Source organism: Suncus etruscus, chromosome 4, assembly GCF_024139225.1.
Source record: "Suncus etruscus isolate mSunEtr1 chromosome 4, mSunEtr1.pri.cur, whole genome shotgun sequence".
In the NCBI taxonomy this organism is placed as follows: domain Eukaryota; kingdom Metazoa; phylum Chordata; class Mammalia; order Eulipotyphla; family Soricidae; genus Suncus; species Suncus etruscus.
In genome coordinates this window covers 125,405,883-125,428,338 of record NC_064851.1, presented here as the reverse complement: position 1 = coordinate 125,428,338, position 22,456 = coordinate 125,405,883, and the positions used below count along the sequence as shown (strand labels likewise).

General features: G+C 36.8%; 1 protein-coding gene across 1 annotated transcript in view; it reads right to left on the bottom strand.

The window, feature by feature from the left end:
• TNKS (tankyrase) overlaps positions 1-22,456 on the bottom strand; it is a 186,793-nt gene that overhangs the window by 23,146 nt on the left and 141,191 nt on the right. The window contains exons 15-20 of the mRNA XM_049772427.1: positions 21,824-21,989; positions 19,090-19,309; positions 18,711-18,820; positions 12,594-12,782; positions 10,854-11,091; positions 7,016-7,098 (exon numbers count right to left, since the gene is read on the bottom strand). Coding sequence (XP_049628384.1) covers positions 7,016-7,098; positions 10,854-11,091; positions 12,594-12,782; positions 18,711-18,820; positions 19,090-19,309; positions 21,824-21,989 — 1,006 coding nt within the window. The remainder of the gene's footprint in view (positions 1-7,015; positions 7,099-10,853; positions 11,092-12,593; positions 12,783-18,710; positions 18,821-19,089; positions 19,310-21,823; positions 21,990-22,456) is intronic.

Here is a 22,456-nt window from a genome sequence, read left to right as displayed (position 1 = left end):
TTGAAGCCTGGAGATTGGTCTATCTGAATGGTTCTGCAACTTATTGAGGGACCTTTTTTATTTTTTTGGCTTTGGGGCCATATCCAGTGGAGCTTAGGGCTTATTCTTGGCTGCATTCAGGGATTATCACTCCTGGTGAGCTTGGTATAAGGGGTGTATGGGGTGTAAGGTATTGAACTTGAGATGGCAACATTCAAAAAAAGCACCATACCTGTTGTATTATTGTTCCAGCCCTAAAGATGTTGGACTTTTACCTAGACTTACTATGGTGGTCATTTCACAATAAATAAAGAATATCAAATTATTATGTTTTATCACATGTATACTATGTTGAATATAATGTAATATATCAATTAAAACTCTCTGAATATACAAAACACTGCTTCAAAATAAAAGAGGACACAGTAAATGGGGACACATACCCTGTTCATTAAAATGGCAATACTCTCCGAAGCTTTGTACAGATTTAATGCAATTCCTCTAAGGATTACCCATGACATTCTTCAAAGAAGTGGATCAAACACTTCTGAAATTCATTTGGAACAATAAACACCCAAGAATAGCTAAAGCAACCCTAAAGAAAAAGAATATAGGGAGCATCACTTTCCGCAACTTTAAATTGCATTACAAAGCAATAGTTATTAAAATAGCAAGGTATTGGAATAAAGACAGACCCTCAGATCAGTGGAATAGACTTTAGTATTCAGAGAATGTTCCCCAAACATACAATCAAGTAATCTTTGATGAAGGGGCAAAAAATGCAAACTGGGGCAACGAAAGTCTCTTCAACAAGTGGTTTTGGAACAAATGATCAGTCACATGCAAAAAAGCAATCTCAGACCTCCATCTAACATCATGCACAAAGGTCAAATCCAAATGGGTTAAAGACCTTGATATCAGACCCTGAACCACAAGGTATATAGAACACGTAGGTAAGACACTCCATGACATTGAGAATTTAGGCATCTTCAAGGAAAAAACAGCACTCTCCAAACAAGTGGAAACAAAGATAAACAGTTGGGACTATATTAAACTGAGAAGCTTGTGCACCTCAAAGAAAATAGAGACAAGGATACAAAGGCCACTCACAGAATGGGAGAAACTATCCACCCAATACCCATCAGATAAGAGGTTAATATCTAAGATATACAAGGTACTGACAGAAATTAACAAGAAAAAAGCATCGAACCACATCAAAAAAAAAAATGGGAAAAAGAAATGAACAGACAATTCCTCAAAAAAGAACTACAAATGACGAAAAGACACATGAAAAAATTTCCGCATCACTAATTATCAGGGAAATGCAAATCAAAATAACAATAAGGTACCAGCTCATGACACAGAGACTGGCACATATCACAAGGAAAAAGAACAATCAGTGCTGATGGGGATGTGGGGAGGAAGGAATTCTCATTCACTGCTGATGGGAATGTTTAGTCTAGCCTTAATGGAAAACAATACAGAGTTTCCTCAAAAAAACTAGACATTCAGCTCCCATATGACCCAGCTACACCACTCCTAGGAATATACCGTAGAAACACAAAAACATAATACAAAATGTCTTCTGCACATCTATATTTATTGTAGCACTATTTACAATAGCCAGAATCTGTAAACAACCCAGATGCCCAACAACAAATGAGTGGCTAATGAAACTGTGGTACATATACACAATGGAATACTATGCAGCTATCAGGAAAAATGAAGTCATGAAAACTAAGACATTATTGTAATAATACCCAGAGACAATAGAGATAAAGGCTGGAAGGACCGGCCCATGGTATAAAGCTTACCACAAAGACTGTTGAGTTCAGTTAGAGAAATAACTGCACTGACAACTATCATGACAATGGCAGTGTGTGAGAGAAATAGAATGCCTGTCTCAAATATAGGCAGAAGGTGGGGGAAGAGAGTTTTAGGGGGCTTTGGTGATGGTAATGTTACACTGGTGAAGGGGGGCATTCTTTTCTATAACTGAAACTCAACTACAAACATGTCTATAATCATGGTGCTTAAATAAAGATATTAAACTAAAAAAAATCTCTGAATAAATGTCAAAATTTACAAGGTCACATTTCATGAAAATATATAGGTTGATCATAAATATGGTCACAAGGAGTTTTCCAAATTCTATAGGTTGCAATGTAAATTAGATTGATATTTCTAATAAAAGAAATTTTAGGAGCAGGAGCCTTACACGCGGCTGATCCAGGACGAACAGGGCTGCAGTTTGATCCCCTGGAGTCCCATATGGCCCCCTAAGCCAGGAGCGATTTCTTAGTGCATAGCCAAAAACAAAAACAAAAGTTTTAATAAGGAAGTTACGTTTTATAAAGGAAGGGCCCAAATGACACTGGTAATATGTTTAATAACAAAGAACATTTATGTTAAATATATCAGGTTAGTTTAGCAACTGCTAAGCAAGTAATTATGGAGGGTAAGAAGTGAGGAGGCTATGCTATTGGGAACACAGTGTTCCTTTTTTTTAAAAGCAGTTTATTTATTTATTGAGTGGTTTTTGGGCCACACCCAGCGATGCTCAGGGGTTACTCCTGGCTCCACACTCAGAAATCGCTCCTGGGGACCATATGGGATGCCAGGAATCGAACCGGGTCCATCCTGAATTGTCCACATGCAAGGCAAATGCCCTACCGCTATGCTATCTCTCTGGCCCCGGAAAGGCAGTATTTCTGGATCAAGAAATAAAAAAACCTCTTTCCCAATCCACTGGGTGAGAAGCAGCAATGAGAAGTAACAGGATTCTCTAACTTATGCTAAAAAGACACTGAGGTAATGGGTACAATATACTTACCCTACCTCCCCTCTCTCTACTCAAGTATTTTTATCATTAACACACACTACTAGTGTTATACAGAATGCCATGAAAAAAAGTTTAATAGGTATGTTATGAAAGAGTTATAGCATTCATTACTCTACAGCTAAAGGAACACCTGCAATCAAAATATAAATGAACTTGACTGCTTGATACTTAGTCCAGGACAGTCAACCATAGTTCAATACAAAGAAATGTCATTTGCCTGGAGGAAAGGAACTGTGTTAATGTAATACACTTTAAATGAAATAGTCAACATATTGATTAAAACACAAATGTTGACATAAAAAGAAATTAACGGGCACATTTACTTGAAAAAGATAATACAACTGATGAAATCAGGATCAGCTGTCAAGAGAACTAACTGCGACTAAATTATTAAACAATTTAAATCAATAAAATGTGAGAGTGATGCTACAGGAATGGAACAGAAGGTAAAAAAGAACAAAACCAGACATTTATGATGCAAAATGAGAAAGAAACTCCATTCCTTTGAAAAATTGTCAACTGAAAGTAATTTGTCTAAATTTAGTTCATTAAGTCAAAAAGTATAAAAATGTGATTATTATGGATATAATTTAGGAAAAAGAGATTAAGTTAGAATAAGACAAGTATAGTAAATGCTTTAATAATCTTTCTAATACATTTAGAAAATAAGGCAAAATATATTTATAATATTTTTACTGTAAATATATAAACATTATATTACAAATAATTTTACAATAGTCTCATAAATCTCAAAATAACAGTGAATCAATGTTAGGTGAAGTTTAAAAAAAAAGGGAATGATAGCCAGAAATAAAGTTTTCATCAGCAGACAGAGGATCCACCTGATGCTTCATTAAAGCATATTTCACTAACAGAAATCTGATAAGAATTTTAACTATTTATGGATATTTGAAGGCATATTTTAGAGGTAAATCTACTGACAGGTTAAAAAAATGCTACCTAGTGTCAATAATAGGCAGAAAATAATTAGAATTAAAACCTTTAATCTAGGGATATTTCTACTCAACTATTTTGGTCATTAGTAGCTTTAAAGATTAAGTACAACAAACAACATAATGAATTTAGCTAAAAATGAAGAAAAGGCATTAGAGAAATAATCACAATATAACTGAAAGAAAAAGATCCAGGTTTTAAATGAACTTGGGTGACTTTAAAAGTATAACCACCACCACAAGGCAGGAATTAGTGAAGAATCTGGAAACTCTTTTCCTATTAAGAAAAATTTGAAAAAGTAGCAAATTTATCCTCAAATAGAAAGAAGTCTGTAGGAGTGGGTGATTCTCTAGCTCTCAGTGAGATATGTAAGAGCTCTATTCCGTGTAGCTGAACAGAAACAGTCAGCTTTCTTTTCTGATCCCCATAACTAGTGAAGGGATATTTAAACCTTTGTTTACATTTGCTAAAATTATACATAGAAGCCTCATGTAAATGGTTTGGAAAGCCGGAAGAGAGTTCTCTCACATGTGTGCAATCAGCATTCATTACAGAATCCAACTGGAAAAGGTAGGCCTGTAAAGCAATGTAAAGCAATGATGTTTCACATGTGGTTCCAGTGGGCAAAGACAGGCTTCTTGGAAGGGAACAGGCAGCCAATGAGAATGGCATGACCCAGGAAACAAAAGTACAACTTTAATTTCTAGTTCCTCCAATAAACTTTTTTGTTTAGAACAAACCCTTGACATGTAAGAAGGAGGGTTTTGTTTTTATTCTGGAAAAATATGCCTGTGTTTTGCCATAAAATCTTCCTGTTGCTTTACTCCAAAGAGTGCTCCCAACACCCAGGCGACTCAGCAACAGTCTGCATGCAGAGCAGATGGCTCCGCATTTAATGATAGGCTGAAACTAGAGGATGCTCCACATCAGCCTGACATCGATGAAAGAAATGCACAGAATCCAGAGTCTTTAAATATAAGAGTCTGATACCAACAATAGCTAAAGTGTGAAAAAGTTTCACCGGGACCTTGAGAATGACTGGAGTTGGATAGACTGGTATGCCTGGAAACCAGAGTCTGTCTTATTCCAATAAACTTCTGGGGTGAGGCCTTTTTGTAATCAGGTCAAGGATTTTTTTTTTTCATTTTCTTCATTTTTCTGGACCTATGCAAACATTGGCGATTGCCACTATCACACCTTTACTTTATTTTTTTACTCTTATCCTTTAAGGAAAAAAAATACAACTTACTGAACTTAAAAACAAATTACTATAGTAGAATGCCTGTCTCGAATACAGGCAGGGGATGGGAAGGGGGGAGGGGGTAATGTTGCACTGGTGAAGGGGGGTGTTCTGATTATGACTGTAACCCAAATATGATCATGTTACTTAAATAAAAAATATATTTAATAAAAAAATCTTCCTGCTGCAAAATAAACCTATTTTGCTGGTGAAATGACTGGCTGTTTACTTATCTGAGGTAAAGACCCTTTTGCAGATGTTACCAACTTAATAAGGATCTTGAAGCGAGATCAACTGTGGTAATAGTTCAAGGTAAGTGTCCTGAGAAGGGACACACATCAGAGTAGATAGAGCAGGCAATATGAAGAAAATAGATTAGAGTGACAGTCACTAGCCATAGGAAGTCAGAAGCCTGCAGCTTATTTCCCCAGAGAACCTCTATCTCTAGTGCTGTCCTGTCATCACTGGATTTTGTCCTCCATCTTTCAGAACTGTTGTTTTAAAATTCTGTAGTTTTAAATCACTAAGTTTGTGATAATTTGTTATGGTAATTCTACGAAACTAATATTATATACAGGCTAGAAACTATGATTTCTATGAAAAACAGGAAAAATGTAAACAGGATCAAGATCAGTGGATCTTTGGGGTACCAGAGCATAGTGTAAATAAGAATCCTTTCCACTACCCAAATTGTAGCAAGTTGGTTTCCCATATGGTTATCTAAAAAGGTAATTTCTGAAAAGGACAATGATTTGTAAAGAAAATTCGCATTCTAAGATTCTATGTATATTAGTAACTTTCTAAAACCATCTAGTATTAAACTAAAATTTCATGATCTAATTCAGTATTACAAAAGAATAAAAATTAATATCTTAATTCATAAATACTGTAAGGATCACATCACACCAAGCCCCTCACAACATCTAAAATCATTCTGAAAATACAACAGGTATATTTGAATGTAAAATCAATTTTAGGATCAATTTGGATTTCAGCTGGATATTAGGATGTTCATAAAGGGGCATTTACCTATTTATTTCTGTTGTTGATTTTGGGCTAAACCTGGCAGTGTTAAGGATTTATTTCTGATTCTAGACTCAGGAATCACTTCTAATAGGGCTTGGGGAAATATGAGATACCTAACTAGCTGTCCTATCTCTCCAGCCCCTACCCCCGAAAGGTACATTTATCTGAATATTATATTAATTTGTCTTTTAATTTAATGAACAACTGCCTTTTGAAAATTTTGCTAAGGATCTTAAATATTTTCCTAGGATCTTAAGGGGAGAATCAAGACACATCAGCAATAAGGGATGAGTAAATGTTAGCAGTATTTAGAAGCAAAATGATCAAAGAAGGCTTGGAAATATTCTTATGAGATGGTTTAGTATAAGTTTTGACATACAATTAAACTTACAGAGTTTGGTAGTTTAAAAAAAGATGTAACAAAATAATGGAAAACTTCCTACTGACGTTAGAGCAGTACAGCGAGTGGGTGAAGTACTTGTCACTGGACTGGATTTCATTACTGTCAGTAATCCCTGTCAGGAATAAGCCCTGAATGTGGCCCCCAAACAAACAATCAAGAAAGAAATTCTATCATCAGTTAAACATCTAGAAGAAAAGAAGTAAAAAAAAAATTTGAGCTCCCTACTTTCATTATAAATTTGCTATGGGTTTAAAAATAGCAGTTGATGGGGCTAGAATGATAGATAGCACAGTAGTAGGTCATTTGCCTTGAATGCTGCCAACACAGGATGCACCCAGATTCAATCCTTAGCATTCTATATGGTCCCCCGACCTGCCAGGAGCAATTTCTGAGCATAGAGCCAGGAGTAACCCCTGAGCAATGTGAGTATGGCCCCAAAACTAAACCAAATCGAATCAAACAAACAAAAAACCAAAAAATTAAAACAGCAGATGAGAGGCAAAAAATGAAATGAGTAGTAATAAATAATTCTTAACATTTAATTTAAAAGATTACAAATAAGAGAACATACCTGCTCTGTTTCAAAAATGTCCCGAAGGTGTTCAAGCCCAAGGCTTTTGAGGAACTGGCTTATATTCATGTCAAGACCCGCAACTAAAACAGATGTAATATAAAGTTTCTCAGAAGAATTTTATCAAATTTAAAGGAAGTTCCTTAATTAATCAATATTAACACAAATTTTATTAAAACAATCATGCTGTCTAATACCCTAGGCTGTGCATATTATGGGCCAGAGTAATAGGACAAAAGATGCCCTGAGCCTATCAGGAATGATTTCTGAATGAGCCAAGAGTAAACCTTGAGCACAGTTGGATGTGGCCCAAACATGTGCCCCACTTCCCCCAAATATGAAGACTATATATTTCAGTCACACTTTGCATCATCCCTGGATGTCGTGAAGTAAAAGCAACTTATGAAATCAGAAGCATTTATTTTAATTTTAATATTAGAGCATAATTGGAGGCAGCTTGGTGGATATACCAGATAGAAGGTAGCTAGACTATCCATGTTTAACCCTCAACCTGATCTGAATTATGTGCAACCATGATTCAGACTCATTCACCTGGGTTGAAGATATGAAAACGAGTAGTTTTACAACTGGAGCCTGAACAGGGGCCTAGGACTCAAGGACCCAAGAAGACCACAACAATGGTGACTTGACCCTTTGGTGGAGTATCACCATGACAGCCTTCTCAAGCTGGACTGAATGTGCCATGCTTTTCACTGGAACATCGGTGAACATGGCTCCTGTACTGAATGGCTTCATGTTGCTCTGATCTATCTACCTGCATTTCTTTCTCTGGACTATATGTACCAGGCTTCCTAGGGATTCTCCTACACACATGCCACAGAGGGAAAGAGTACTTTTCCAGTGGTGATGAATTTTCAATTGATAAGCCTTCCCAGGGCTGATAATTATTGACTACTGGCACTAAACTAGAGAGGCCCCTATCTCCCAAGAATTTTGAGCCAGCTACCATCTCTGAAGACTCAGATTCTGAAAATGGCTCAACCAGAAATACCTCCACATCCCAAGCACTGAGTCAGATAAGAGAAGCCAGTGCTGGCAAACCAAGCCCTGGGCAATGTCAAATGGTTCAATGTCCTGAGTGGTTATGGGTTTATTAACAGAAATGACATCAAAAGAGATGTCGTTGTTCACTGGACAGCTATTAAAAGAACAACCCCAATGAGTTTCTATGTAGCATTGGATATGGGGAGATTGTGGAGTTTGATGTCCTGAAAAGAGAGAGGGGTCCAAAAACTGCAAATGTATATAGACCTGAGGGAATACCAGTGAAAAGTAGCATATATGCTACCAATCTAGATAGATTCTTTCAATTGATCTCCTGTCCTTGCTCACCTGCTCTACTACCTATGGTGTCAGAGACCCACTCAAGTGGTTCAGAAGCAGGCAGTGAGGGGAGATGAAGACTTTTGGCAGCATACCCGATGCTGATGTCTACCAGCTTTCCCCTACTGGAGGCACTTTTTATGAAGACCACGGCCCCCTGATCTTCAGCAGCTTATCGAGGAGATCCTAGCAGCCACACCGAAGATGGAGGATCCAAGCCCAAGTCACTATATTGCTGGTTCAATTGTGTCCTATCTGTATAGATCTTAATTGTTTTGTTCTTTTTTTTTTTTGCTTTGTTTTTTGGCCACACCTGGTGATGTTCAGGGGTTACCTCCTGGATATGCGCTCAAAAAAACCACTCCTGGCTTAGGGGACCATATTGGACTCCGGGGGTTAGAACCGAGGTCCATCCTAGGTTTGCTTAGGCTAGAGCCTGCAAGGCAAACACCTTACCGCTTTTACCACCACTCTGCCCCCAAATTGTTTTGTTCTAAGCCCCACTGCAAGCAGAAATTTTGTGTCCAACTTTAGTGGTTTAATATTAGTTTGCACAATTCTAGGGAAATGCATAATGTTGTAAGTTTTAAAATTTCTCAGCTATCCTAGTGAATGTTTCCCAATTGCTAGGAAGTTATACTGTGTATTATTATGTAGCAACTTATTCTCAAGTTATGTCTGCAAAATTTTTCTGATCTCTTTGTCCAGTGAAGTAGATAAGAGAAGGAACCTGAATACTATAGATTCTTATTAACTATGCTCATTATCAGAATGTTTTAGAAAACTTATTTTCAAACTATATATACATATACATGTATATGAAATCATATATATATGCAGAAATGTTTCTGTGAATTCATTTAATGGAGTTTATGAAAAGGAACTCAGATATTCTAGACTTGTATTACAGTGATAGGTATAATAATGTTTAAGAATTTTCAAATTAAGTGTATCTGCATAAATTTACTAAAGTTTTTATGTTCAGAGAAGTCTATTTAAAAAATGTTGTGAGATGTATATGACAAAGATATGAAAAAACTCATTGTTTTGAGTGATGTACATAGTTTAAACTTTGATGCTATTAAAGTCAACTTTTACTGTGCCTATGCAAAATAACAACTACTTTTGTAAGTTCTTTTTTTTTTTTTTTTTTTTTTTGGTTTTTGGGCCACACCCGGCGTTGCTCAGGGGTTACTCCTGGCTGTCTGCTCACAGAAATAGCTCCTGGCAGGCACGGGGGACCATATGGGACACCGGGATTCGAACCAACCACCTTTGGTCCTGGATCGGCTGCTTGCAAGGCAAACACCGCTGTGCTATCTCTCCGGGCCCATAAGTTCTGATCTGGGGTTCCTGCCTCTAGCAGACAACAATAGAGGAAGGCTTATGTACCCCTCCATTTTTTGAACAAAAAGGGACAGTTGTTGGGTTACACCTAATTTTACCCAAAACAAAGATCATCCCTGGTTTCTTTGTATCTGTTTGTTTATAACTAGGTTTCACCCAATCTATGATTGTTTTACATGTAAACATGGGAGGGACAGGGTCAATTAAACCACCCTACCTGGGGATGGCCCCTGTACTCAATGAAAACAGTTCTGTCAGGCAGCTGGGTGTAGATACTAGGTAGAAAATGGCCAGAATATCCATGTTTCACACTCAACCTGGTCTGAATTATTTCATGCACAACTCTAATTCAGACTCATTTACCAGGTTTGTAAATATGGCATGTGGGTTGATTTTATACAGTAATTTCAAACAAAACCTAATTACTAAATATAGAATATTCATAATCTATTGATTGACATAAAACCAATATCCAATAAACATAATTGTTGTGCCAATTCTAAAAATATTCACCTGTAGGTCAACCTATCGTGTTCATTGAAATATAGACATAGATTTGCTCACGTTTACACAAATAGATAACTTATATATTGATTCAACCTTATTGATTATTTTGAAACCACAGTGCTATCATTTTCTTCTCATGGAATTACAATGACAATAAAAGAATGTTAAGTATTATAATTATTTTCATGATGTTGTTGTATAGAAAACTAAATAAAAATATTGTAAAATAATATTTATAACTACATAATAAAATACAACTAAATTTTAATTTTAAAAACAAAACAAAAAATATTAGAGCATAATTGAATGCTTATAGTCAAATGTTACATTAGATTGCAAACTTACTGTAACTTTCATTCCCTAATTCTATTTTTTCCCTGATATAATTTTTCAGTACCAAGTATTTGATAATATACCATGTTGGAAAGGAATGTATAGTGATATCTAAATAAAAATGAGGTAAAGTCCAAGGCATTATTCTGTGGAGGTAGAGTTCTTATAAACTATTGTGTTTATGAATATTTAAGGACAGAATGTCTATGGGGTGCTCAATAATTATCAGTAAGAAAAAGCAAATCTGCTCAATAAAAAAAAAAAAAAGACAAAACCAAGTAAGATAAGCATCATTAAGTATACTTGCCTTCTCCTTCCTTCCTTTCTGTGCCTGCTGCACCATCCCCTGTATTGGATGTTCCTCCCACTGCCAACTCTGCCAACGGGCCAGTCAGGTTGTCTATGCTGCTAGCAGCAGACAGGCAAGAGGGGGTAGATGCTGGGGAGATCAGTGAGGCACTCACTATGGTAGCCTGAGGTTTGAAGCAGGTGGGTAAGGCCTCTGGAGGCATGGCATCTATCAGCAAAGCCCTGATGTCGTCAGCCTATAAAGAATAATGCAAAAAGGCTAGATATTAAAATGTTCAGCTTTTCACTAAGAACCAATGCTCTGTGACTTTTTAATAAATGTCATTTGTTCTTCAATTTTGAATATCCTTTTCTCTTTTTCTTCCCCAGCTCTATCAGAAACTTTAGTAGGAATAACTAGAGAAACCTTGTTTTTAAAATTGTTTTTTTTTGAAAATCTAATAGTCAGATTATTAGAAAATAATATATTTTTAATAATAATATATATTAGAAAAATCTAATAGTGATGACTGGAATCAATAATACTGTTAACTTAAACTCTGCTGAGAGGAGGTATAAAAGTGCTCTTGTCACATGAGCATAAAAAACTAATGAAAAAGATTCGATTATACAGGTATCTAATGGATACATGCTAATAAAAATCAAACCATTAGTAAAATATGAAGGCATATTTCAGAGTGCTGATTCTTATTCTCTTAGAATTTTTATAGTGACTATATCTTACTTGAACTTAACTATAAACATTTCTTTTTCTGTTATTAAGTACACACTTACTTGGATATAAGATTAAAATCTGGTGGAGCATTAAAGTAGATTAGTTTGGGCTAACTTCTTTGTAAAATGTACAGGGTGTTAAGTATTAGGAAAACTGCTGATAAGAGTATAAGAGAGAGAGCCCTCTGTGAGGGATGCCAGCCATGAATTCCTCTCTGCAGAGACATACGATACTGTCCATGCCCCCTATGAGTCTCATCCCTTCTCCTGGAATGCAGAGTGAGTGCTATGCTGATGTTTTTGAGATAGTCTCTATGCTGTAAAGAGTTTTGGCTAAACTACAGGTATGATTGAGAGGGTTAAGAAATAATAAATCACTGCTTTAAGTCATTCTGCCTTGACTAACTGAAAGTGTTCTAAGTCATTTGTTAAGGAATCTTCATTATCAGGCATGAAGTGTAGATTGAAAAATGATTGCTGTCTTAAAAATCTGTACGGATGATGGTGGCTATAACTCCCTAATTTTCATACAGTAGGAGTTGATGCAGCTATGTCCCATTTTGTAGTTTTATAACCTCTAACCACAAAAATATAATTTTTAAAATGTTCTACAGTATTTCCATTTGCTTCACCATCTTCAGAAGAATAGTACTAATGCTTCAATATCAACTTGTGATTATCTCAAAGCCTTAGGTAAACCTGCAGATCAACTGTCCTAGGATAACATCTGATGTAAGAGGTGGATTGTGATCTGCCTCTTCACATGATGCACTCTAGATCATGGATGCTTTTCTAAGATTCACATTTGCCCACCAAGCATGGCTACAGTAACTAAGTTCACTTAATTTCTTAGTTTACCTTTAAATAGAATTCAAGATTACATTTAAAATCATATAAACCACTTTAAAAGGAGGAAAACTTCGTGAAATAAAATAAGCATTACTAAAGGTGAATTAAGGGTTGGAATTTCCATCAACTCCAAAATCTAAAAAGTGATGCTCAGTATGTTGGAATGCAAACTTACTGTTGCCAGGTCTAATGGTGTTTGGCCTTCCTGGTTTTTCATAGTTGGATCCGCACCATGTGCTAAGAGCAGGGCACATAACTGTGTCCTTCCTTTTTGGGCTGCTTCATGGAGAGGAGTAAATGCCCATTTATCTGTAGCATTCACACATGTGTTGTATTTTATCAATAAGGCTGCTATATCCACATGCTGAACAAAAGCATAAGGAAATAAGAATTAAAAATGAGAGCTAGTAAGGCTTTACCACATCTACTTATTTAAATTTGTAGTTTGGGGACACATCTATTTTTTTTGTTTTGTTTTGTTTTTAGGGCCACACCTAGCAGCCCTCAGGGGTTACTCCTGGCTATCTGCTCAGAAATAGCTCCTGGCAGGCACGAGGACCATATGGGACACCAGGTCCTGGATTGGCTGCTTGCAAGGCAAACACTGCTGTGCTATCTCTCCAGCCCCAGGACACATCTATTGATGTTCAGGGCTCACACCTGGGTTCTGAAATCAGGAATTACTCTTGGTGGGCTCAGGGAAAGTCAAACCTGGGTAAGCTGCATACAAGGGAAATGCCCTACCTGCTGTACTATTTTGCTCTGCCTCATGTCCACTTACTTTACCATTCCATTTCCCTTCTATATGTATTCTCCTACTTAACAGATGTTTTTTCTAGAGAGTATTGATCCATCTTGTTTTAAATTCCATTTTCACTTTCCTCCTCTAAGTTTTTAATTTTATTACATAATTAGCCAGAGGAATTTAAAATAACTTAGCATTTTAATAGTCTCTCTCATATAAAATAAAATTAATAACTCCAAGTCTAACCTTTCAGTTAACCATGGTCTAACCAAAGTAACAAATATTATCCCCAGCCCTGCTCTTCTTTCCTCTCCATTTCTCTCTTACCCCACTGTAACCTTATCTACTTATTCAAACTAATCTTAAAAAGTTTTAGTGTTCATTTATTTATTTATTTATTTATTTATTTATTTATTTATTTATTTATTTATTTATTTATTTTTGGTTTTTGATTTTTGGGCTACACCTGGGAATGCTCAGGGCTTACTCCTGGCCCTGTGCTCAGGAATCGCTCCTGGCTTGGTGGACCATGTGGGATGCTTGGGGATCCGGGGGATAAAACCAAGGTCCATCCTAGCTAAGCAGCATGCAAGGCAAATGCCCTACCACTGCATGGCACTACTCCAGCCCCAGAGTTTTAGTGTTCTTATTTAGCCTTTGGGAATGAAAAGTTACAAAAAAAGAACACTTTAAAAAATTACTCTGGCTTAGTGGGTAGAAGAAATGCCAAGAGTAGGCATATTTGGGCCAGAGGAGAGCAGGTTAGGTACTAGGCTTGAGAGCGAACTATTCTGGTCCTTCCCTAGCATTACATTGGTTCCCTGAGTATGACCAGGGGTTACTCCTGAGCACAGAACAGGGAACAATCCCTCAACACCTCAGTAATACACACAAATATGAAAGGATATGGCTCAAAAACAAACTGAAATGGTAGACACATTAATAATTTGCACATGAGATGAAAACTTCATGTTATACAATGAAAAAGTATCAGCAAACTTCAAGACATTTTGAAGGAAAAATCGTAATTATTTTTAGAAAGGCAAATTCCATAAAGAAAAAGAAAGAAAAGTAAAACCAAAAACTTCTACATGTTTCTAGAAGCTGGGGGAGTAGAAGAAAAATTTAGCAGCGAACCTTTTATATTTTTCAGGTGAGGTGTTAGTTTTCCTAAACTTGGGGCATGGAAATCACTCTGCTATACTTGTCAAAAAAGCAATGGTGGTTCAGTGTTAGGCCCTCAGGCTGTAGTACTGCTAAGGACACACCAGCAGTGCCGAGGGGTTTTCTGGGTTACACCTGACGATACCTGGGAGATCATTTGGTGCTGGGGATCAAATCCACACTGGCTGAATGTACCCTAACCACTGTGTTAAATCTGGGCTGGAATAGCAAAAAATATTAAGTAGGAGCATAAGAAAAACCATAAGGAAATGAGTATTTTGCAGAGTGTACAGCTTTTGAGGTAATGGATCAAAGTAATGGTGGGTTTTTTGGGGAGGGTTCTTTTGGGGGAGGGGGGTTTGGGTCACATCCGGTGGCACTCAGGGGTTACTCCTGGCTCTGTGCTCAGAAATCGTTCCTGGCAGGCACGGGGGACCATATGGGATGCTGGGATTCAAACCACTGCCCGTCCTGAGTTGCTACATGAAATGCAAATGCCCCACTGCTGTGCTATCTCTCCAGCCCTGTAATGGTGTTCTATAAATGGTTGGAGTATGGATGAAAGACACAATTTATTCACCTGCTCTAAACCATTCTCCCACCAAGCTCCACTCAGAGGATTCACTTGGGGACTCAGGGGGAATAGAAAGCTGAGTTGATGGCAACTGAGGCAATTTTGTAAATGAGTTCACTAAAAAATAAAATAAATATTCTTAGGAGAAAAATCTTAAGAATTGCAATTTTGGGAAGGAACCATGAGAATTTTAAAGGAACTATGCAGGTACCAAAATAGGGCAACCAGTTTCAGAGAGCTTCATGGAACTACTTCAGCCCTTTTCTCACAGTACTTACAAAATAAGCTTATGGGGGACTGGAGATGGCATTTGTGGACAAGCCTGGATACAATGCCTGGTACTGATTATGAGATCCTAAGCATCACCAGAAATAATTCCTGGGCACAGGGCAGGGAGTAGCTGCCGTTGAGTACTGCCCAGTATAGCCATTCCCAAAACAAAGCCTGCAGGTTCAAGAGGAAGAACACATGGCTTCCATGGGGGAGGTCCCAAGTTTGATCCCTGAGATGCTGTATTCCCTCTGAACACAGCTAGGTGTGGACACTAAATTCCACTGGGCGTGGTCCTGGGCCATAGATTGCCACTTTATGTGATGCCCAAACAATGACCAAAAATAAAATAAACTTATGACAACCAATTATGGCTTTTCATAATGTTAAACATCACTTTTAAAAACATTGTGAGGCTAGTTGGACTGGCCTTAAAATATTCCTACAATCCACTCAACTGTAAAATTTTAAAATTTTGGTCTGAAGAGAGAGTACAAGAGATAAGGTACTAGTTATACATGCAGCTAATTCTGGTTTTAATCCCCCACATCACATGGTCTCCGGAACACTGCTAAGGGTCACTCCTGAGCACAAAATAGAATCTGAGCACTACTGGGTGTGGCCCCAACATCAAAATAAAAATAAGTTTTGTGGGATCTTCACATTTATGTTCATAAAAGTTCTATTTACCAGAATAACCTAATGACTAAGAAGCAAGTTATCTGTTGAAAACATATTTCTACCTCATGCTGTGGCTCATCTGCATTACACAGAATTATTAAATGTTAAATGTTACTTGGAGCTAACTTTTCTGAGAATGACTAAAAGAGGGGGATGTAAAAACAAAAAAAATTTTCAAGATGAGAATTATGTATGTTGTTCTGGAATCTTCTTCAAAAATAATAGTCACTTTCTCTAAACTATTTACATACATGTACGCACACTTATATGTATACATATGTAAGTATAAACGTTTGTTAAGAAAAATGTCAGGGCCCGGAGAGATAGCACAGCGGTGTTTGCCTTGCAAGCAGCCAATCCAGGACCTAAGGTGGTTGGTTCGAATCCCGGTGTCCCATATGGTCCCCCGTGCCTGCCAGGAGCTATTTCTGAGCAGACAGCCAGGAGTAACCCCTGAGCAGTGCTGGGTGTGGCCCAAACACCAAAAAAAAAAAAAAAAAAAAAAGTCAGAAAAATAGAAGAAAGTTATATAAAAACACAAAATTAAACTTCTGAGAGAGTCTACATATTTACTTTGACAATATGAAGGCCATACATGAAAAGCATTATCAGTCATAGGGTTCTGAAAACAGGCTATTTTGTTAGCTTTTTTTTTGTTAATTTCTTTAATAAACCATCATTGTAAAAATGGCAAAAAGATAAAAATTAGATATTATTTATACAGTTACCAAAATCACCCACAATAAAACAACATAAAATACAGTAATTTATTCCCCTTAATAATGTTGAAATGAATCGTTTATTTGATCAGTTAACCCACAAGCATGGAATAATTTCAAACTTCTCTCCAGGAAGCTTACAGGCTATTTAAATGATGTTACTAAAGATTACATTTATTCTATTCCCATGTGAACTGGAAGGAAATATAATTTGAAAGACTAATTTGAATAAGCTTTCAAAATTAGATTATCCGAGGAAAGTTACATGTATAAAATAAATTGTATATATGCTACGAATCATTAAATTTTCTTTACGTTGCATTTAGCATTTTACATGAAGAAACTAATCCTATGCTGATTGACTGTGCTGACAAACATCTCACATGGGGAAAACCAGAAAGGAGTACAGTATTAAAGACCAAGCTGACTGAACAAAATTCTTACCACTTAATATCTACACCACTAAGGCAAAAACAGTTTAAGTACTGTAACCAAAGGTGAGTACCACTGTCAGAAAGTGCAAGCTTTGGTGAAGCATCTGTGAGGATAGCAGCACCTGCTCCCTGACCTGGGCAAGCAGAGGAAGCCTAAAGGGAGTTTGGCTTCAGAGGAACATGTGCACAAGCACCAGATCTACTGAGTCCAGCAACTAAGGCAAGCAAGCACCTAGGCCATGTGTGTGAGCTGCAAAGCCTGACGAACAAACCCTGGTGAACACCACAATTACAAGTACCACAATTAGGCACATGTGTGACCTCCAGTCACTACAACAGTTACAAGTAGGATGGAAGAAAGAAATAGCTTCCCACTCCTTAAAAAAGCAAGAATGGGGCTGGCATGGTAGTATAGTGGGTAGGGTGCTTGCCTTGCATGTTAACAACTCGGGTTTGATCCTGAGGACCCCATATGGTCGTGAGACCAACAGGCATCATCCCTGAATACAGAGCCAGGAGTAAGCCCTGAACACCAACAAGTGTGGCCCTCTGAAAAATAATGAAAGGAAGCGGTGCATGTAAATGCATCTATACTCAAAGTGCTCGAGTGAAAGGTCTGGAAAAAAAAAAAAAAAAACCTGCCAAAATGTTTCCACAAGAGTCTATCTAATATGGTTGCAGAGTACACTGCAGGACAAAAAGCTTTCAGTGATAATTTGATTTTAAAGACCTATGAAGTAGAAAAGAAATATGCTGGGGCTTTAGTGAAAATCGTATTAACTGTACACTGATGTCATGAGTCTCCCAAAATTAACATTTTTCAAAGAAAGCAGTAAAACAAGAACTGTTGAGAGGAAAACTCATCAAATTGATTTAGTCAATATAAAATGATATGCTACATGATAAAAACAACAAGGGCAAATTTACAAAAACACTAAACAGAATAAGATATAGTATAATGAACATAAGTACATGAAACAAATCTTAAATTTCTTTTTTTGGGGGGGGACATTCGGGTCATTTAAGTCCATGTTCTATGCTTGCGGATTGTTTCTAGCAGGGTAAAATGTGTAGTGTCAGGGATTGGCTAGATGCAAGGCAAAATGCCTTAATCCTGGTATTATCTCTACGGTTTGAACTTTTAAATTTCTTTAACAATATGCTTCTGATTTTGGGAAAACTGAACTAGCAAGTTCTTTCTATCTAAAAAGGCCCTAAAACATAGACTGAGCTCTCTAGAGGAAAATATAAAATAGGCATCAAAGGATGATTACCCTCAAATTAACAGTATGAATAACTAATTTTATAGATATCCCATTATGATTTTAGCCCTAGGCTATAAGCCATTATCTGAAGTCCATTAATCTGTGCTGATTTCACAGTGGTACGGAGCTGATCAAGCATACAGATTACTTCTAAGACTGTAAAATTTAAGAGTCCTTATTCTGGCTGGCCCATGCAAATAACATTTTTTTTTCCCATTTTTTTTTTTAACTTTTGTTCTAGATAAAAAGAAAAATATTATGAAAAGTATAAATCTTGATTGATATTTATTACTTAACCAGGAAGGACAGATATGTTAAAAACTGGTTAAAATTGTACTAACTTATTCTAGTAGTTCTACTTCTACTTCAGGCAAAGTGTGCTTCTAATACAGTATTAAATGTCAGTGCAGTTTTCCAGACTTCAGCTTTAGCATACTCACCCCATAGGATGCTGCATTATGAAGAGGAATTAAACCACCTTTGTCTTGTGCATTAACATCTGCTCCATGCTCAAGAAGATATTCAGCTACTTCCAGGTTATTATAGCCTGCTATTAGAGTGGGAATAAAAAGGACAAATGTGTAAGCTTAATAGAAAAAGATGTACATGCACACAAATTATGAGAAAAATGTTAATGTTTTAATACTGCTTTAAAAACTATTATTATTATTACATAACTGAGTATTACCAATGAGAAATTAAAATTGGGTCAGGCAAAAACATTAAGTGGCTCTTAATGCCCAGCATTTCTTCAGTTAGTAAAGTGTATTTGGTTTTCAAGAAAGGCAAATGTAACATAGCAGTGCTAGTGACACTTACCAGCCAGGTGAAGAGGGGTTGAGTTTCTGCCCTGTGTATCTCTGCAGTTGATATTTTCTGGGGTACAGAGTTTCTGTACTCTTGCCAGGCAGCCCTTCTTGGCTGCATCTAACAAGGCAGCATCACCTCTCAGTAAGTCCTGAATATCTGTGTCTCCTTCTTTCACCAAATCTAACGGTGTATTTCCATCTCTGTTCTTTTTTGTTGGATCTGCCCCATGCTGAAGAGAATAAAATCCAAAATGTGTCTTTATCTTCTATTGCAGTTCATAAGGTGATTTTATTTATATTATCATTAGTAACTTCACGCTCATTCATCAAAGAGAAGATCCTTTTTATATGCAAGTTAAAACCCAGATGTGTACTTATTTTAATGCAGATTTATTAACAATACAGTAGACTACTTATTCGGCAAAACCTCAAGATCAACAACTTAGAGGTGAAGGAGTGCTGAGCACCTGTGACTATTAGTATAATTTATTTTTTCACACTTGAAGTTCTTGAAAATCTATTTTGAAGAATGGCAGATGTAGATTTTGATCAGATTTCAATGACATAAATGAATGTATTTGGTATCATAAAAAAATGAACAGAAAGATAACACATGTGGAAAAAAATTTCATCCTAAAGGCAATAATAAAAATTGACAACTTTAAAAAAATATAAGCTTTCACCCTTTCATGCAATCGGTGTATATGTACTAAAAAATGACTCGATTTAAAGCCAAAAGTCAAGAATGTTTTCATTATGGATGGGTCAGACTGTCATCATAAAAAAGGTAATTGTAGAAATCAGAAACAAATCAAAATAGTAACAGGCCCAGCAACCAAACGGCATTATTTATTTTATTTTATTTTGGGGGGAATTCACATCTAGCATAGCTTAGGGGTTACTCCTGGCTCTGTATTCAGAAATTACTCCTGGCAGGCTCTATATGGGGACTGTGTGGGTTGCTGGGGACTGAACCCTGGTTGGCATGTGCAAGGCAAATGTTCTATCAACTGTGCTATTGCTCCAGTTTCTAAAAGGTATTCTTCTTAATAAATGACATATTTGATATTATAAAAGTAGTAAGAAAAGAATTTGGGGTGGGGGGCTGGAGAGAGAGCACAGCGGTAAGGCATTTGCCTTGCATGCAGAATGTCGGTGGATCAAATCCCGCCATCTATATGGTCCCCTGAGCCTGCCAGGAGCAATTTCTGAGCATAAAGCTAGGAGTAACCCCCTGAGCGCTGCTGGGTGTGACCCAAAAAGCAAAAAAAAAAAAAAAGAATTTTTTATATTTAACTCATATAAGTTTTTCTTTTTTTGGGGGGTGGGTGGGTCAGCAGCACTCAGGGGTCACTCCTGGCTCTACACTCAGAAATCACTCCTGGCAAGCTCGGGGGACCTTTTGGGATGCCGGGATTCGAATCACCATCCTTCAGCATGCAAGGCAAAAAAGCATGCCTTTACCTCCATGCTATCTCTCTGGCCCCAATCGAATAAGTTTTTCTTTCGTTAAAAAATAAACACAGGTGGGGCCGGGCGGTGGCGCTAAAGGTAAGGTGCCTGCCTTGCCTGCGCTATCCTTGGATGGACCGCGGTTCGATCCCCCGGTGTCCCATATGGTCCCCCAAGCCAGGAGCAACTTCTGAGCGCATAGCCAGGAGTAACCCCTGAGCGTCACCGGGTGTGGCGCAAAAACCAAAAAAAAAAAAAAAAAAAAATAAACACAGGTTTGGTGATTTTTATCATCTTTAGACTTAGAAAAAATACAAATTATTTATGTGAACTTCATAAATCGGTATATGCTATTTTCAAGCATATCATCCCAAATCTGTACAAATAAATTTATTTAGATATTTTATACATATAAATATTAGAATAAGGTTTTTAGAATATACATAGATTTTACATAATATTCAATTAATAATGAAATATTATCTAAAAAAATGGCCAAAAAGAAAATTATAGGTAGGACAGGAGTTATAGTGTACTGCTAGATGTTTCTAGGGTGAAATCCCTGGCCTCTCATATGGTTCCCCAGCATCAGCATGAGTAATGACCTGAGTGCAGGAGTAATCACTAGGCATTGCTGGGTGTGGCCCAAAAGCAAAAATAACCACCCCCAAATCAAAGAATTGAAAACTTACTTACCTTTTTGTGGACTAATTTTCTGATATTAATACTATGTTAGAGAAGCAATGCAAACAAATTCTCTATTTTCCAAAATCTACACTTTGATGTATTGTGATGAATTAAGTAATCAAACCATTCAGAATAAAACTTCAAGCACCATTCAAATCTACATAAGTATGGAATTGTTCCTAAACATTCCTTGAAAACAGCAATTGGAATCAGTCTCAACAGAACTTATTTTACTTAGCTATTTACTTTTTGTTTTGGCTGTGTTGAGGATCTAATTCAAGTGTTATGCATGCTAGACATGCACTTTACACTGAGACATCTGATAAGAATAATGGTACAGGACTGGGGAGACAGTACAGGATCAGGACACATGTCCTGAATGTAAGGGACCCAACTCAGTTCAATCCCTAGTATCACAAAGTCTCTCAAGTAAAACCTGAGTTGCTCTGTGGGTCCCCAGCACCAAATGATCCAAGCAGCAATGCATCCTTGGTAAAGTATTGCTGGGTTAAGTGGTGAATAATTTTAGGTGGTCAAAAAAGCATAACTTCATATATATTAACCCCTCAAAAAACATCATTACTTGTTACAATTTTGAAACTTACTTTTAAAAGGAGCTTGCAAATTTCATATTTTCCTTTAGCTGCTGCTTCATGCAGAGGTGTGAATTTCCATAAGTCTGCCACATTGACTGAAGCACCATGCCTTACTAGAAGCTCAGCTACCTCATAGTGTCCATATGAACAGGCATTATGAAGAGGCACCAAGCCACTAAATAGAGAAAAATTTAAAGGCAGATAACAAACACTTCAGTTAAAATGAATCTTAAAAAAAATACAATTTTTATAGTAATTTAAAAGATACACATTCGATATAATAATTTTCCAAGTTTTGTGGTAATTTAAATTTAACTTTCACAGCAATCCTTTCCTTCTTGTAAAAATGCATATAGATATACCAGAGGAAAAGACAACATTTAAATTCAATTTGTGTAACCCTGGTTAACACAAATACCAACATTACTAAGTAAATCTAAGAATGTACTCAACAATAAACTGGCTTTATCATCTCTAAGGTTCTTTCAGTGTGGGTTTTCCTAATGAGAATGGTATACATAATTAGAAAATATATAATGCAAACTAACTTAATGACTTGGTCATAGTTCTTTTAAATTCCTACATATTTGGTAGATTCCTATGCAAATGTGGTAGTGATTTCTGTGCAGATGTATATGTGTG